At 49.4% G+C, this 15,550-nt stretch overlaps 9 protein-coding genes across 9 annotated transcripts; 5 read left to right on the plus strand and 4 right to left on the minus strand.

Moving 5' to 3' along the window:
- Positions 1–95: 95 nt before the first annotated feature.
- Positions 96–813, plus strand: BDV14DRAFT_202224 (acyl-CoA thioesterase; the record flags this gene model as incomplete). Its single annotated transcript, XM_073773956.1, has 2 exons — positions 96–185; positions 250–813. The coding sequence occupies 2 exons, from the start codon at positions 96–98 to the stop codon at positions 811–813; spliced, it is 654 nt and encodes a 217-aa protein (XP_073625939.1).
- Positions 725–2,244, minus strand: BDV14DRAFT_177339 (branched-chain amino acid aminotransferase). The gene is made up of 3 exons (XM_073769396.1): positions 2,126–2,244; positions 1,266–2,056; positions 725–1,213 (listed from the first exon to the last, which is right to left on the minus strand). The coding sequence occupies exons 1-3, from the start codon at positions 2,169–2,171 to the stop codon at positions 971–973; spliced, it is 1,080 nt and encodes a 359-aa protein (XP_073625940.1). The 5' UTR covers positions 2,172–2,244; the 3' UTR covers positions 725–970.
- A 122-nt stretch (positions 2,245–2,366) lies between these two features.
- Positions 2,367–4,385, plus strand: BDV14DRAFT_177341 (cytochrome P450). The gene is made up of 4 exons (XM_073769397.1): positions 2,367–2,529; positions 2,601–2,811; positions 2,871–3,560; positions 3,617–4,385. The coding sequence occupies exons 1-4, from the start codon at positions 2,428–2,430 to the stop codon at positions 4,270–4,272; spliced, it is 1,659 nt and encodes a 552-aa protein (XP_073625941.1). The 5' UTR covers positions 2,367–2,427; the 3' UTR covers positions 4,273–4,385.
- BDV14DRAFT_95401 (2EXR domain-containing protein) lies at positions 4,337–5,134 on the minus strand. Its single transcript, XM_073777916.1, has one exon. It carries the CDS (start codon positions 5,021–5,023, stop codon positions 4,400–4,402), a length of 624 nt encoding a protein of 207 aa, XP_073625942.1. The 5' UTR covers positions 5,024–5,134; the 3' UTR covers positions 4,337–4,399.
- A 1,716-nt stretch (positions 5,135–6,850) lies between these two features.
- BDV14DRAFT_202228 (uncharacterized protein) lies at positions 6,851–8,910 on the plus strand (the record flags this gene model as incomplete). The annotated part of the gene is made up of 4 exons (XM_073773957.1): positions 6,851–7,054; positions 7,133–7,484; positions 7,536–8,140; positions 8,587–8,910. The coding sequence occupies 4 exons, from the start codon at positions 6,851–6,853 to the stop codon at positions 8,908–8,910; spliced, it is 1,485 nt and encodes a 494-aa protein (XP_073625943.1).
- Positions 8,911–9,149: 239 nt separating this feature from the next.
- BDV14DRAFT_202229 (uncharacterized protein) lies at positions 9,150–9,437 on the plus strand (the record flags this gene model as incomplete). The annotated part of the gene is made up of 2 exons (XM_073773958.1): positions 9,150–9,159; positions 9,229–9,437. The coding sequence occupies 2 exons, from the start codon at positions 9,150–9,152 to the stop codon at positions 9,435–9,437; spliced, it is 219 nt and encodes a 72-aa protein (XP_073625944.1).
- A 1,793-nt stretch (positions 9,438–11,230) lies between these two features.
- BDV14DRAFT_202231 (2EXR domain-containing protein) lies at positions 11,231–11,821 on the minus strand (the record flags this gene model as incomplete). The annotated part of the gene is made up of 1 exon (XM_073773959.1): positions 11,231–11,821. The coding sequence occupies one exon, from the start codon at positions 11,819–11,821 to the stop codon at positions 11,231–11,233; it is 591 nt and encodes a 196-aa protein (XP_073625945.1).
- A 1,128-nt stretch (positions 11,822–12,949) lies between these two features.
- On the plus strand, positions 12,950–13,267 carry BDV14DRAFT_177345 (uncharacterized protein; the record flags this gene model as incomplete). Its single annotated transcript, XM_073769398.1, has 2 exons — positions 12,950–13,000; positions 13,062–13,267. Exons 1-2 carry the CDS (start codon positions 12,991–12,993, stop codon positions 13,265–13,267), a joined length of 216 nt encoding a protein of 71 aa, XP_073625946.1. The 5' UTR covers positions 12,950–12,990.
- Positions 13,268–13,511: 244 nt separating this feature from the next.
- Positions 13,512–15,212, minus strand: BDV14DRAFT_177346 (uncharacterized protein). Its single transcript, XM_073769399.1, has 3 exons — positions 14,696–15,212; positions 14,332–14,636; positions 13,512–14,259 (listed from the first exon to the last, which is right to left on the minus strand). The coding sequence occupies exons 1-3, from the start codon at positions 15,090–15,092 to the stop codon at positions 14,101–14,103; spliced, it is 861 nt and encodes a 286-aa protein (XP_073625947.1). The 5' UTR covers positions 15,093–15,212; the 3' UTR covers positions 13,512–14,100.
- Between the last annotated feature and the right edge of the window lie 338 nt (positions 15,213–15,550).

Genomic DNA, 15,550 nt, shown 5'->3' on the forward strand with positions numbered 1-15,550 from the left:
TTGGGACTATTTGTTGCATGCGAACTAATTCTTCGGCTCTGCGGAAGGCCGAGAGACAACACAATTCTTGTTCAATCTGCCATTCGTGAGGTGCAATGTACGCCTACGCCCTCCTGGCCCTGGGCACTGCCGCTGCCGCTACACTTTTCGGCCCGACGCTGAAAGCCCTGCCTGGTTTCAACAATGTACGTCTACCACACCAAAACATCCCCAAAGTCCTAAAACTAACAGAACTACGTAACATAACAGCTCCGCCTCTTCATAATCGTTGTCCTGCAAAAACTCAGCCCCGCTCCCAAAAACCTCACCGTTTTCACACCAGCAACATTCTCTACAAATTCACCCCTGTTCGAAATCGACATCAACATCCATAAAACGAACAGCAGTTACTTCAAAGACCTCGACGAGTCTCGACTACGTCTTCTAGCAACATTATTCCCCGAAACATTCACGATCTTCTCCCGCCCGCCGTTCCGTCCTGCATTGGCGGGGACAGCGTGTACATTCTTTCGACCCATTGCAACACTTCAGTCGTATGAAGTTACGTCGAAAATATTGGCTTGGGATGGAAAGTGGGTGTTTATAAGTAGTGCTTTCTTGACGACGGGGAAGAATAGGAAGGTTATTGCAACGGCGATTACGAAGTATGTTTTTAAGAGGGGGAGGGAGACTGTGCTGCCTGAGGGGGTGTTTAGGGAGAGGGGGTTGTTGAATGGGGATGAGAAGAGTATCCGTGAGGTTAATGAGAGGGGACTGCGTATTGCGAGGGGGTTGGATGGGTTGATGGTGCTCAAGGAGCTTGAGGAGAAGTGATTAGTGGACCTGGTAGACGGGCAAGATATTGCAAAAGCAACGGTCAATGGCGAGAAGAAAATGCGTCGATCCACGTGTCTTATAAAAATAAGAAAGCTGAGATGGTTAATCCAAAATACAGAGAAATAATCAAGGTGTAAGTAACAGGAATCATCGTCTAGATCCGCAACTCCTCCTGGCTCCTTGCCTCAACAGTGTATCTGAATCCATGCTTGTCCTCACCCTTACCCTGCTGCGCATCAAGTAACCACACAGCAAGCATCTCATGATAAGTCGTTTGACCCCCATAGTCAAACAACTCATCCGTGACAGGCCGTTTGATAGACCGAATGGGAACCAGCGCAGCAGCAGTCCCAGCAGCAACAACCTCCGTGAACTCACCGAGCTCAGTAACAGGAATCTGAATATCCGTCAGCAAAAGCGCACCCTTAAACAAAACCAGGTCAACATACCGGTCTCTGTTCAATAGTCCACCCATTCTCCTTCGCAAGCCGAACACACGAACCCGCCGTAAAACTCTCAATCACATTCTCACTATCCGTAACGACCATGGTCACCTTCCCCTCCGCACCCACCTTAATACCAAGGAAAGCAGAGGTCGAGAACTCATCAATCTGCGTCCTAGTCGCACTATCCAAATGCAACGTCATCGGAAACCCCCCCTTCACAGCCCTAACAGCATGCGGCATAACAGGCGCATAATTTCCACCGACCTTTACAGCGCCCGTCCCCCTCGGCGCAGCCCGATCAAATTCATCTAGTATCACAGCCGGCAAAGCCTGCGCGCCGAGGTAGGGAGGGACAGGCGCACAGAAGACATAAAATGTAAACTGGTTGGGCGGCATAGGGACCATTTGCGGACCCGTGCCGAGAATGAATGGCCGGATGTATACAGAAGCGGGATGGCCGTGCGGCGGGACAAAGTCTGAGTTCCCCGCCAACGCGAGTCTGATACAGTCCACAAACAACTCTTCAGAGGGAGGCGGGATCGCAACGGCAGCACAGGACTTTGCCATGCGCCGCGCATTGTCGCGGGGACGCCAGACGTTTACGCTGCCATCTGGGGCGCGCCAGGCGCGGAGGCCTTCGAAGACTTGTTGGCCGTAGTGCAGGCATGGTGCGAGGGCGTTGATTTGCAGGATGGGTGATTGCACCCATTTTGGTTCACTCCAGGCACCGTTCTCGTAGATGGCTTCGATGTGCCCGCGGCCGATGTTGGGGCGGGCGCCGAGTTGGGACCAGTCTGTTGTTTGTAGTGGTTAGTGGTGGGTAGTAGTGATGGTGGTGGTGAGATGCCAAGGTTAGGGCTTACCGATGGTCTCGGATGGCGGGAGGAGCTGAATGCTTTCGATGGCCATTGTGGTTGTTTGCGATTGGAAAGATAGTAGAACAATAAGAGAAATGTTAGCAGATCAATGACATGAACTGACTGTTACTTAACCTGTCAGGCCACATCTAAATCTCATGGTGACTTATTCATTTTATCTTACTGTTCGCGACGAGTACATCACTTTCAGCCCCAATCCGGTGGTACCACCCTCTCACCATGAAAGAATGTACAGCCATGCGCGATCAAACACAATCAATCAAAAGCAGCTCGAGACCTGCACCTAGATGATCATGCTGTGCAGTATTAGAGTACAGACAATAACCATGGTCATCAATTGTTCCCTTCACACATGCCTCGGGGGCCTCGGCGCAGCGGTGTTTCTTTGGGTATGTCGCGTCGCACACCCCATCCCAGACACACAATATTTCCACAAACATACTTACAGGGCACATTATAGATATTCTCCGTCTGCATCTACCGCCTCTACTTCCACCCGCTAGCAAAATATCCCGGCCCCTTCCTCGCCCGCCTAACAACCCTGTACGGCGCATACCACGGCTGGAAAGGCGACTTCTCAACAAAACTCTACGAACTACACGAGAAATACGGCGACTATGTGCGCTGGACACCGAATTACATTGTTGTTAACACGGCGCAGGGGTTCCAAGGTACGCCCGCACCCGCAGACCCAAATGAAGGGAGCCTAGGACTAATATGAAGCACGCAGATGTCTACGGCGTCGGCAGCAAATGCCTAAAAGCAAAGAACTACATTGTCCTCGCGCAAAAAACACCTAGCATCCTAACAGTCCGAGACCCAAAACAACATCGGCCTCGGAAACACCGTATTGCGCAGGCTCTAAGTGATGAGAATATTCGGCGTCTTGAACCGGGGATGCAGGGGCATATTGCGAACTTCTGCGACACCATGACTCCGCCTAAACCCGCTTCGGATAAGAGTGCGGCAGGCTGGTCATCAACCCGCGACATGAGCAAATGGTGCAACTACCTCCTCTTCGATATGATGATGAGCATGGTCTTTAGTAACCCTCTGGAACTGGTTTCCGACGAGAGATTCAGACATATCCCCGATGCGATTCATCAGTCTTCACGGCGGCAGAGTATGTATATCCAGAGCTTACCGCTTGCACTGCTGGCGTACTTGAAGATTGATGAGCCGATTCTGCGGAAGTCTGTGAAGGCCAGGGATGTTTTTGTGGGGTTTATTAAGACGGTTTTGAAGACTAGGTATAAGAAGCAGTTGCAGATTAATGCTGAGGCTGAAGTTGACGGTGGGAAGGTTGAAGATGGAAAAGGCAAGGCGAAGAAGGCTGGAGGAGATGTTTATTCGTTCTTGAATGCCGTTGATATCAGTCCGGCTGAGCTGAATGCCGAGTGTGCCACTATGATTATTGCCGGTATGTCCCAAATTTATGACAATTTGGCGCAAGGCTAATACTGGTAAACTACGTAGGCTCCGACACAACAGCAACAGCCCTAGCAGCAACATTCTTCTACCTAGCCCGGTACAGAACAGCCTACGAACGCGCCGCTTACGAAGTCCGATCCAAATTCTTCAGTGCATCAGAAGTAAAACTCGGCGCCCTCCTTTCCAGCTGTCACTTCCTCCGCGCCTCCATAACAGAAGCAATGCGCCTCTCACCACCCGTCGGAATCTCACTGCCCAGAGAAACACCACTCGGCGGCGCCGTGATAAATGGTACCTGGTTCCCAGCAGGCTGCCTCGTGGGCTCAGGAATTTACAGCATCCAGCATAAAGAAAGGCACTTTTCAGACCCGCATACGTTCCGGCCTGAGCGGTGGTTACTTTCAACTGAGGGCGAGAAGGTACCATCTGATATCGTGAACCATGAGCCTGCTGCATATGGACCGTTTCAGATTGGATCGAGGGGCTGTGTGGGTAAGGCGATTGCCTTGCAGGAGTTGTTGTTGACAATGGCGCATGTCCTTGTCAGGATGGACTTTGAGGCTGCTGATGAGAATGGAAGAAAGGTTGTTGTTGAGGAGTCCGTGGGTAGGCCTATTCCCGGGTTGACGGAGTTACCGATTCAGGAGTTTATTACTGCGCAGGCTACGGGGCCATTTTTGAGGTTTAGGAAGAGGGAGTGAGGATGGTAATCAGGAGATAAATGATATGTGTCTGGGATTGAGTAAGGCTGGAGAGACACCTGCGTAAGCCTGGGTAGCACATTGAACTTGGAAACACGGATTCCATAGCCATGTAATAAAGAACCAACTACTCCTCTAAATATTCATCCCAATGCGCATCCATCTCATCCCAATAATCGTCAATACCCTTCTCCATCTCCTCTCCCGTAATAACCTGCCCGGTCTCACTATCCACAAAGTTCAAGGCCTCCAACCCCCGCGGGTAAGAAGCACAGTCGTAGCCATACTCCCACGTATTCACATCATCTAGACAAATAACTTTTATCTCCCTAACACTCTCAAACTCACGTAACTTCCACCCCTCAAACCGACAAAAGTACTCGTTTCCTTCCCGCTCAAACGTAAGCCTCTGGATAGATGATTTCTCGTGTTCAGGGATACAACTAAAGTAGGTTTGCCCAATTGAAACCATGTCGATTGTATAGTTTATCCAAATATAGTCTGGTCCTGTGAGGTCTGGGAGGTGGAAGGCTTGCTTGTAGTGATGGAGAGCGTGGGCGCGGGATTCAGAGCAGGTATGCAGGATTGCGGGGGCGGGGGTTGTCGAGGTCAGTTTTGTGGGGGTACCCCAGCTTCCGTGTTCTGGTAAGATTCGGACATCGACTGTTCGGGGTTCCATAGAAAGATCCCATATAAGGCATCGGAGTTCAAAGGGGAGAAGGGGGAAGAGGTGGAATGTTTCGAGGGTCATGTATGAGTTTCGAGTCGGTTGTTTGTGTTGTGCCTATCTTTTGTGTATGTTGTCTCCGTTTTGTTTCATTAACCTTTTAGCTTGTAAGATATCGGGTTCTCCTAAAGTAGGAATGGAAGGATATGTTGAGTGACCGACTAAATGCGATATAAAGACAGAATACTAAAAAAAGGCTCTGCGTGACTCATATCGAGAACCTGTTGGAGTGGGCCCCGTTGATGGCGGATCGATCCGACAGATCGAAATTGGGCCGAGGGTTTGATAGATACGCAGGTGGTTCAATCGGCCATTACCTAGTCGGTGGTTTTTTGATTTGAAAAACCCCACTTAGCGCCCCACAGGAAATGGATGTAACGTATATCACTCGGCTGCTGCTTTGACAGAATGTGAGGAAGCGATTGTAGCGCGAATCTGCGTTAATAGATTGCGGTAAGTCAAATGCACATGCAGTAAGTGAGATCGCAGGGTAATATACGTTGGATACCGACGAAGAGAAGATACATATACTAGATATCTGCTGTAAAAAGCCGTTGAACCATAACAAGATCCGACTTGGAAAGAGCCCCTGTGCTAACCGCTAGCCTAGCCATCTTACTAACATGGAAGGAAGCCAGCCTTGCCAGAGAAACTGCCTTCTGACGTGGATCGAATCAACCCCTGAACTTCGCCTACTCGAGAACCCGCGCGAGGCTGAGCTATCACGAAGCAGCCCGAACCAGGATTCCATGAACATAATCTCTTCGCATTCCCCCCTTCCTCCAACCTACCTCGGTTCTCAATAGTGCCACTCTCTCTCATCCTTTTATTGTGATATTAATGATGAGCGACGCGTTCTCTGTGAGCGCCGGTGTGGTGGGAGTCGTATCTCTTGGCCTCACCGCGTGCCAGGGACTCATAGTCTACTACGGACCATGGAAAGGCCACGACGACGAGATTGCCGATTTCACCATGAGACTGGAAGGCCTTCAGAGCACGTTGAAGGTTCTTGGCGGGTTTGTCTCGCCCAAGCAAGAGCTGGACCTCCCATCCGATCAATACAGAGATCTCGTGTGGCTGCAGTTGGACTCGTGTCAGAAGTCCTGCGGAAAGCTAGATGATCTGGTGCAAAAGTGCCGGTCAAATGATACTTCACCGTTCGTCAGGAAACATGATTGGCTTCAGCTGAAGAGAGCGTTGTACCCGTTCAAAAAAGACACTCTCGTGACGGTATCGCATACCGTTTCCGGTCTACAGGATAACCTGCACTTGTCGCTTCAGCTTTTGAATAGGTTCATAGCCTGTACTAAATGTGTGGTTTGAAGCGTGACTAACGTGGGTGAGGCAGTGCTCTTATCGCGCAGCAGCAGAAGCAGATCCAGAGGTTGATGTCAACGACGACGACAATCAACATTCAAACAACGGAAGTTCTTAGCCTGGTCCAGCCAAGGCAGAATGCAACAAATACCTTTGAAACCCTCGCATCTAGCGTAATTATTATTCGTCTTGTATTGAGGCCTCTTTCTAATATTGAATAGAAAAGAGCGCGCAGTGAATCCCGAATGAGCCCACTGCTGCAGCCATCGACGCTAAACACGATATGCAACAGACAAGTCCTGCTCAACTCGTCACGAAGGAAGGTGCAGGGCAACGCAGCTTCCTCTTCTCAATTACTGGCCAAATATTGCACCTGCAGAAAACAGAGTTGGAGCGCTCAAGTGCTCTCTCTTTCTGTCTATACCACACATCATGGATCTTGCCCATTGCACATGCCACAGCAACAGATGTCTGTGGCCTCCGCTAGATATGCATCTTGCAACCGTCTACTAGGTTCTTTCAGTGATATTCATGATGACCCTCACCAGAGGTGCCGGGGCAATGTCAATATCTCCAACCCTTCGGTTTTACTCTGTTGTTCCGGACGACACCCCCACGTTTGAGCTATTACGGACGACGGACGATTTCCCATTTGTTCATGACGCGTTCTTGGAATTATTTCGCGCTGGGAAAGCAGCTCCAACTGATCGTCTCGCTGATGGGACTACGCTACTACATGTATGTGCCGTTTACCTCTTTTCATCAAAAGACACGCTCCAAGTCAATACCCTGCCAGGCGGTCGCTGAAGTAATAAGGTTTGGAAGATGTTACACTTGAATGGACATCAGCCTAGTCTCGAGCGTATCCAGAAGCTGCTGCATGCACTCATCGAGATCGGGGCGCCAACGGGAGAGGAGAACGACCATGGGTATACTGCCTTTGACATTATGGTTTGGAATAATTTGAACAGCTGGAGCGATTGCCCTCAGAACAAGGGCGTTCCTATACTCCAATTAGAAATGATGCAGACATTGTTGAATTCGGGGGACTGCCTCAAATCGTTGGATAAAAATGCAGATCGGCAAAGGTGGTATACAAAATGTCCGTTCGATAGCCCTCAAGCGATGCAAGTCGTACGAATCCTTAAAGACAAGGGCGAACTTGAAGGTCTGCCAAATGATTGCACCACTTAAACCAGTCTAACAATTTGATTTGAAGATATTGAGCCCACGCGGATTGAGGACGCCATTATTATGAAACACGAAAATGATCTCGAATATAGCCTTGCAACTGAGCATTGGAAAGAATCTGATGTCCTGGAGGTTTTGGACTTCCAAAATTACCTGTCTTGCTGTGTAGGGTGGATTCCAGGAAGGATACTGCTCCGGGAATCTAGTCTCCCTCGAGATTCTGACGCAACTTGGAGTTCATTCTATCTCTCCTGCTGGGTGGGGGACCTCGGTTCTGCTCTGCTGTTATTGGAGTATACTACCACCATTCCCAATGAGATTTTATCGGTATCAGCATACTACCAGATGCCGGAAGTTCTTGTACGAACCATATCCGCCTTGGTGAAGCAACGCCAGGAACTTCAGGACTTGGCCACCCGCTCTCTTCCCAGAGAGGCCCTTTGTGCGCTGACGTTACCGCAAGCTGGACTTCTCGACGCCGGCGCCTACCCTGTGTACAGTGCTCTTGTAAAATGTGGTATCGAACTTGATTCGAGTGCTACTCCGCCTAAGGAATCTATTTACACTGAAATCCTCAGCACAGAGACCGCAGACATGTTGTACGAAGCAGGTTTCATTGACCTCAGCCAGCGGGTATATACGGGAATACTCCGCTCTCTGACTTATCAGCAAGTAAGACTGACCCCTTTTGTGGTGCGCTTGCATTGATGACGAAGTGGATGATTGGCAAGGGGGCTGTTCTTGGCCAACCGTCCGTTGGGGACATCCCTACTGTCTTCGATATCACAGCGAAGCTCGGCTCGGCTATTACGGAGCGGCGCCTTGAAACTGGGGAGCGACTGGACACTTGCGAAATAGCGTGGCCAGGAGCAAATTTGCTACTGCCAACTCTTCTGTGTGATGATACCCGGAACGAATGCCTTTGTGCATGCTCTGAATTTGGCTGCTCACCATTATCTCGACTAGTCCGATCCTACTGCGACTACCATTACTCTCACTCGCCAGATGATTTCCCAGACTTCGATATCATAGCTGAGATCATTGAGGAGTTACAGTTACCACAAAGCTAAGAATACCAGCTACTCACAGAGACACTTCGTTACGCGACATTCAAGGCCCTTGGAATGACTCACACATGCCATGGGACAGACTTTTACAGGACAAGATGCACTCCCGAAGAAATAGCTGAAATCCGCGACGAAGATTCCACATCCATACGTTTTCTTGTCGCTTTGATGGTTGAGTTTTCTCAAAAATATGATGAGCTTGATCTCAGTATGTCGGAATTCATCAAGAGCTATTGGTCGCCGTGTATGGACGAAATCAATGAGGAGGCGGATATCCACCCAGAAGATGCCAAGAGGATCCGAGAGGTTGGCGTCATAATAAAAACCGACCGTTGAGGCTCTCATTTGCCGTTGCAAGTCATACGCTATCTGATTGGTGACAATGTACGAGAATAACCTAGGTAGATATAAAGCTTGTCGATAGTCATTGCATCATGTTGTCTCCACGGTCCCGTCTAGATCTATGTAGGGCATATAACATATAACGAATCCTCAGGGTCCCATAAACCCCAGACCATCTCTCAGTACATATTATAAGAAACTAACACATGTTCATCCCCTTCGACCCTACAAAAATGCCCCAAGGTCCGCTAATCCCCTGTCCCCCTCTCACGATACCTCACACCAACTCGACTAACCCACCATTTCAACAAGACACCCACCCAACCCAACCAACCCACCGCCGCCGAAGCTCCATCTTCGAAAACATTCTGCACCACCACCAGAACAAGAAGGAGAAATTGAATAATGTGAGAGAAGATGATGATGAGCGGGAAGGTGGCATCCGCAGTAAGCTTGAGAGGGATGAGGAGAGGGAGGAGGGGGGGAAGGGGAAGGGGTATGGGGGACCGGGGTTGATGTAGGGTGGTGATATTGATTGGGTTTATTTCTCTGCCTTTTCTGGTATCGAATTTTAGCAAAATGTATTAGAAGTGAAGACAGGTGCTAGACGAATGAAATGCACCTAGTACTCGGGATATAACGGCCTAAAGTACGTACCGCATCAGTCTCTTATGATTCATAGAACATTGCTCTAGTTTAATAGACCTGAACGCACGTTTACTACCGTGCGCTCGCGTTGCACCGGTCAGCACGTGCGAGCGGTGTTCGATGTACTCTGTAAGGCGGTAAGCTAACGCGATCGCTGGCTTAATCGTGCTACCGCGGAGTCTTGTAATGCTCCAGTTGTAATGCGGACATGGAATGTGGACCCTTCGGACAGCCGCATGGACGTAGTTCAGTCGTCATAAAAGGCGTATCCGCGGAGAAGAATCCAACAGCTCGAAATTGGGAAACCGAGGGCGATCAAAGTATAGCATATGGGAAGCTGAGGATGGTTATTACTATTTGATCCTTGGGCTGTACAGGAGTAGGTACATCTTGCTATCTGACTTTAGCGCAATGGAATGTGAGACCAAGCTCCCTTCCCACTGACGAGCCGGGCGGACACTAAGGATAAACCACGGGGACGGATTTGCAGTTCGTGGGTCCGCATACGGAAGTATTTTCCCATTGGACAGAATGCGGATTGCAACTGGCTGAGCTTCGGGATGAGGTTAAAGTGGTCGAATTATTGCATTGCATTATCGCAGCCTCATCTCCGCGGCGGAAGACTATATAGATGGAGAAGCCCTTATTGATAGAACGCATTCCACAAGACATCAAAACCAGAAAGACATCAAAAAGTATCTACAAATAGTCATTTAGACGTTACTCAAATATTCAGATCACAATGCCTCAATGTTCGTGAGCTCATTCCTATATAATTTTAACACATCTCTAACCACCCTTTGGCCTCACAGCTTCGCAACTCCCTCCCCGCGACAACACCGCCGTCTTCGAAGACGACCTGAACTCGCACCAGAAGCAGGGAAAGAAGGACGAGATTAAGAAGGGCGAAGCGGGCAGTCACGGGGGACAATCCACGCTGTCGCAGGACAAGGAGGGCATGAGGAAATAAACCGAGGCTGATGAGAACCTTGAGAAGGAGGGGAGCCTTATCTGAACAAGAGTTAATAGGTTAATGGGCGTTTTGTATTGTTTTTGAGTTAAACTGTATATAGGATTCAATGATCATCTTTGATTGTTTGAGTGTATAACATTGTAGTCATAGAAGGTTGATGATGGTATGCGTGCCATGTGTTCCTTCGTCGTTCTTGGGTTGGCTTGGATCTGCTAATCTGGCTTCACCATTGAAAAGCCGTCGAGTATCGGTAGAAGTACCGGTAATATACTACTGACTGCTCATGGAACGCGCAGAATGGAGGATGCCGCTGTGGACTTCGACTTCTTCGACCTATCAGCTCGGGGATGAAGAGCATAAAGATGATGAATCCCGGCATCGCATTGAAAGTATGTGGTACAGTTTATCGCTACCAGCTGAATACCATCATCACGACCTTGGTGGCTGGCAGTGGTACCCTGTTGTAGGTCGTTCGAGCTGGCGGACGAAAAGGGATGCCGTCGTACTTGGTAGCTTTTGAAAATCATTATTGTAGCAGAGGAAACTGCTAGTCCTCATGACGAATCGAGCTCAAACATGGGGCTTATTGGCTATGCAGACGAAGGCAGATTTTTCGTTCACTCGTCCACTCGGACACGAAACATGTCTCAAGACCGATGAGGAACGCCAACGACCGTCCAAACACAAAAGTCCCTAGCCCGCGAGTAGGTACTGAAACTGCATCTTAATCTCCTTAGGCCCCCACACCTCTCCAGTCTCCTTATTAATAAACGTCAAATTTTCTGGGCCACAAGGCCTATATAAATGGTCGTAAGGCTCAGCCCAGCACCAATTCCCATCGGTACACAAGACATGAATTTCACGGGGACTATAAAGGTCTCGCAATTCAAAAGTTTCCAGGAAGTAAAAAGTATCACTGTACTCGCGCTCAAACCTCAACCGCCGGATTCGAACGCGGTCTTCGGCCTTCACGTGGTCAAAGTAAGTATCGCCGATGTCGATGAGATCCAGCTCAAAGTTAACCCAGACGTAGCGAGGGTGTATCTCGGGTATTGTGAGCTGCCAGAAGGCCTTTTTGTAGTAGCGCAGTCCGACATCGTGAGCTTCGTGGCATGTTTGGAAGATGGAGGGGATGGGGGTTGACGAAGATAACCCTATAGGACTACCCCAGTCGCCGTATTTGCGGATTATGCGGGCTTCCACTGTTCGGGGTTTGATGGTCATCCCCCATATCAGGATGCGGAGTTCGTAGGGTAGGTATGGGGAGAGAGTGAATCCGGTCATGTGTGGTTCATTCAGGGTTCAGTTGTAAGCACACCAATGGGGTTGTCGTTGAGCAAATGTTGTTGATGCGGGTAAATAATCATATGGCGCCTGATGTGGATGTTGTCGAACAATTTAGGAGATTGTTTGTGTATTTGAGACTGCAAAAGAGAAGCTCGGAGAACTTGTTGTTGCAGTGAGTCATACACAAACAGATTCCGCTGTATTGTTAGACTAGAAGACTTCTATTTCAAAAGCGGAAAGAGGTCAACAGTGCATTCCAGGCCCTCGAGTCCTGACCAGTTCTCAGAGGCTGCAGATCTCAAAATCAGCGCGGATCAGAGATTTCTGTGGGTCTTGTCTGTCGGAGATGCTCCGCCGTACTGGAGGTGTCTGGAATGGCTAGAGCTTCGGGTAGATGGTCAATAAAATTATTTGGCCCTCGGAGTTTGAGGAAATACCCTCTTGGAAGCAATTTCGGGTATGGCCTTTCAGAATATCAGGATAACTCGCGACCAGAGTAGGTGTTAAAAGGGGTAATACAGCCTTATCATCACGAGCCGTGGAACAGTACCCAATTTTAATCAGTTTCCAAGGCATCGAAGACCTACCGCAATTTGCCTGAGCGCTAACGGGCACGTCGACTTTTCTCATGAGTGTTCTTCATAACAGAGTATGGTAAGGCACCAGGGCACCAGGGCATCAGGCCACCAGACCTAGATGCCGCAAGAACAAAGTACAGCCCTTTGGTAACAGCAGCTTACTCACCGCACCGCGTCATATTCGGGCTTCATAGTGTGGCAATAGCACAGTTCAGATGGAGCATATGGTGGCGACTCATAGACATACTATGCCACAGCAGTCATAGCTACAAGAATCCGAGCTAGGGCGACCATGGCGGCCATGCGCACAGTGGACCAACGATCAACTCCCGCTGAACCATGGGCGAGAACAGACCATTGGCCTTAAATGATTGGACGAGCAGTAATAGCGCATTGAGGCAGCTGATCGATAGACATTGGACGCCTGGACACCATCTGGTAGTCGTTGCGTCATTCCCCGCAGTTCTGTACTCGAGGAGGGGAGGGCGGAGTATATAGTAGGTGGCAACGACGAGCGATTATAGTGAGAACAAGTTCAATTTCAAGTCCTCTACAACGCAAATAAGAGAAGTCTGAACCTGAATCAGCATGCCCGAAGGTTTGTTCCCATACCCAGTAGACGTTGTGTATCTTTATGCTGATGAGCGATCTATACATAGATACCCAGCATAAGGATTCCCTCATGAACAAGATCATCCATCCTCACAGGCATAAGCACGAGGAGCAAGCCGCTAATGATAAACCTGAGAGTGCCGAGGGCGGACCGCCTTCAGAGATGAAGAAGGATGAGGAGATCATGAAGCACTACCTCAAGAAAGACGAACAAATGGAGCAGGAGGGGAAAACCTACGGTGGCTTGATGTAGTCCTTCTCTTTCCTTTTTTTTTTTTTTCATTGTATAATATTGTTTGACGAGCTTTCCCATCTTATCTACGTGCCCCCGGGAGAATGTATACCATAGTAATATGAGTACCTGATTTGTGTTCTAATGCCCGTGCATCGAAGATAAAAATGAGTCTGGTGACCACCCATCACCAACCAGTAGGCCATTACCGTTGTTATTTCCCAAAGAATAAAGTAAATTGAGAAGGCACTTCTCGACGCCTCGACGTGCTTCGAGACTCAATGTGCCAAGCACCTGCACCAAATGCATGACATAGTCGACCTTGAGTGCCCCCTGTCCGCAGAGAAAATTCAGAATTTCGTAGAGCATGGCGCGCAGATCGTATACGGAGTCCGCCCAAATGTGCTGCGATCCCGCCAGGGATATTTCTAGTTCATCCAGGGTATTCAGTCCCGACCAGGTTGCACTCGGTGATGAGGAGATTGACTCCTGGACAATGACACTTATGGCAAAAAGGCAGCCGAGTACCTCCTCCTCGAGCTCGGTGGGGGATCTGTCGTCAGAACGCGGCAGGATGGACAGGTGGAAAGTTTGCCTAAGGAGCCCAACCGCGGCATGGGCAAAGGGGAATGAGGTAAGTCCTTGAGAATAGAATGATCCCATGAACGTCCTCAAGTCCTGCGTGAAGGAGATGAGCCAAAGGCAACGGATCTTATGGGTATCGACGGCTATATTCTGATGAGGCAGCGTTGGTGAAGAAATGGGACGAGATATCCGTTCAAGCTGGTTTGTGGGCTCGAGCCAGGATGGTCGCGACATCAGTGACACGCTGAAAGAATCAATGTTAGTACCTACTACAGTTGGCTTGAATTTGTCGTGCGCCGCGCATACAGATAAACCACGAGCTGCAACCGCCAGTTTCCCTGGAGCGCCTCAACTCCACCTTTTGCCTCTATCATCCTCTGCAGTCCGTCGCGGTGCACTTTCCAATTTCCGACTGTGCCCCAGTACCGCTAATAGCAAGAGCGTTATTAATGCATATCCTATAAATAGATGATTTGTTGTCCTCATAATGTGACACATACCTCGAAAGTTAACAACCTCACAACGGCCGAAAAGGCATCGTCGCACAACTCCCGCTCAGGATCGCAAAGCCAACGACGCAATATACTAACAGCCTCAGTTTTATACTCCAATGCATCCGAAGAATAAATTCCTCGGCAGATTGGTGTGCCGGCATAAAGGTGAGCTAAGTGCGCTGCCGAATGAGCCATGATACAGTTGAAAGACGATGCATTCGAGAGATCGAGCGGAAACCAAACGTCCTTCATGGGATTGAATTCGGTCACATCGAGATCTTCGAACATCATTGCCGCGTGGGTCCCGATCCCTAGAAGTGAAAATGTCAGCGGCTTCGCAATGGGCTCGCGGGTATGTTCAAGTACGTACAATGGTGCAACAGCTTCTGATGCTGACTCGTCAAGTGCACAGGACACGTCTGAAACGGATCTGGTCTCGAGCCGGACAAAGCGCAGCGCAGACCACGCAATAGCTGAGCAGGGATGCCGCGGTGGATTCCATCTTCTCGACCTTGTTCTTCTTGCGAGTCTGAAGAACTTCTGCAATTCTTCGAATTTGAGAGGCCTTGACTTGAACTTTTCTGCGACCGCGGGAGAAGAATTCGCGGTGATACCCTGTTGTGGTGAATCTTTTTCTCGTGGTTGCGCTGGTGTCGTTGTTTCCAATGTTCTCTCATCGCATGGCTGCGCGCTTCAGATTGGGCTTTGCCTGTCACGAATCTGAAGTGTGGTGTGTCGGTCGAGGAACTAGACGTCCGCGAGGACATTGTGGTATCTTGGCCATGTATGGTTGCAGCTACGGGAGTTGAAGGGGTTTAAAATGTGAAAACTGTGTGGAGAGACATAAAGGGACGCAGATTCTTTGTGCGGGAGTTCTGGCCACTGCCTATTAATCCATCCCGGTCAGATTGGGGTTCATGGTTTGCTGGAGAGCCTGATAGGATGACCCCGAAAGACGGCCAAGAAAGATCGGGAAATCGGCTTCAGGTGGGGTAGGTACCTACGAAAGGAGGAGGGTCCTGCTGATCGGATCGTGTGGGACGTTCCCCTCAGGTTTGGTGGCGTCTTACAGGTAGTTTATACTCCGAAGAAGATACGAAGAAGGCCTTTATTGGTAGACGACAGTCATACTCCAGCTCCCGCCCAAAAGAGTGGACGTAGTTAGGAATGCCTTACATCTGGACTTCAGAGACAGAAGCTACACAAAGCAGACCTTCACGGCCAA

This window comes from Aspergillus stella-maris (genome assembly GCF_047715825.1).
Source record: "Aspergillus stella-maris strain CBS 113639 unplaced genomic scaffold BDV14scaffold_45, whole genome shotgun sequence".
Lineage (NCBI taxonomy): Eukaryota > Fungi > Ascomycota > Eurotiomycetes > Eurotiales > Aspergillaceae > Aspergillus > Aspergillus stella-maris.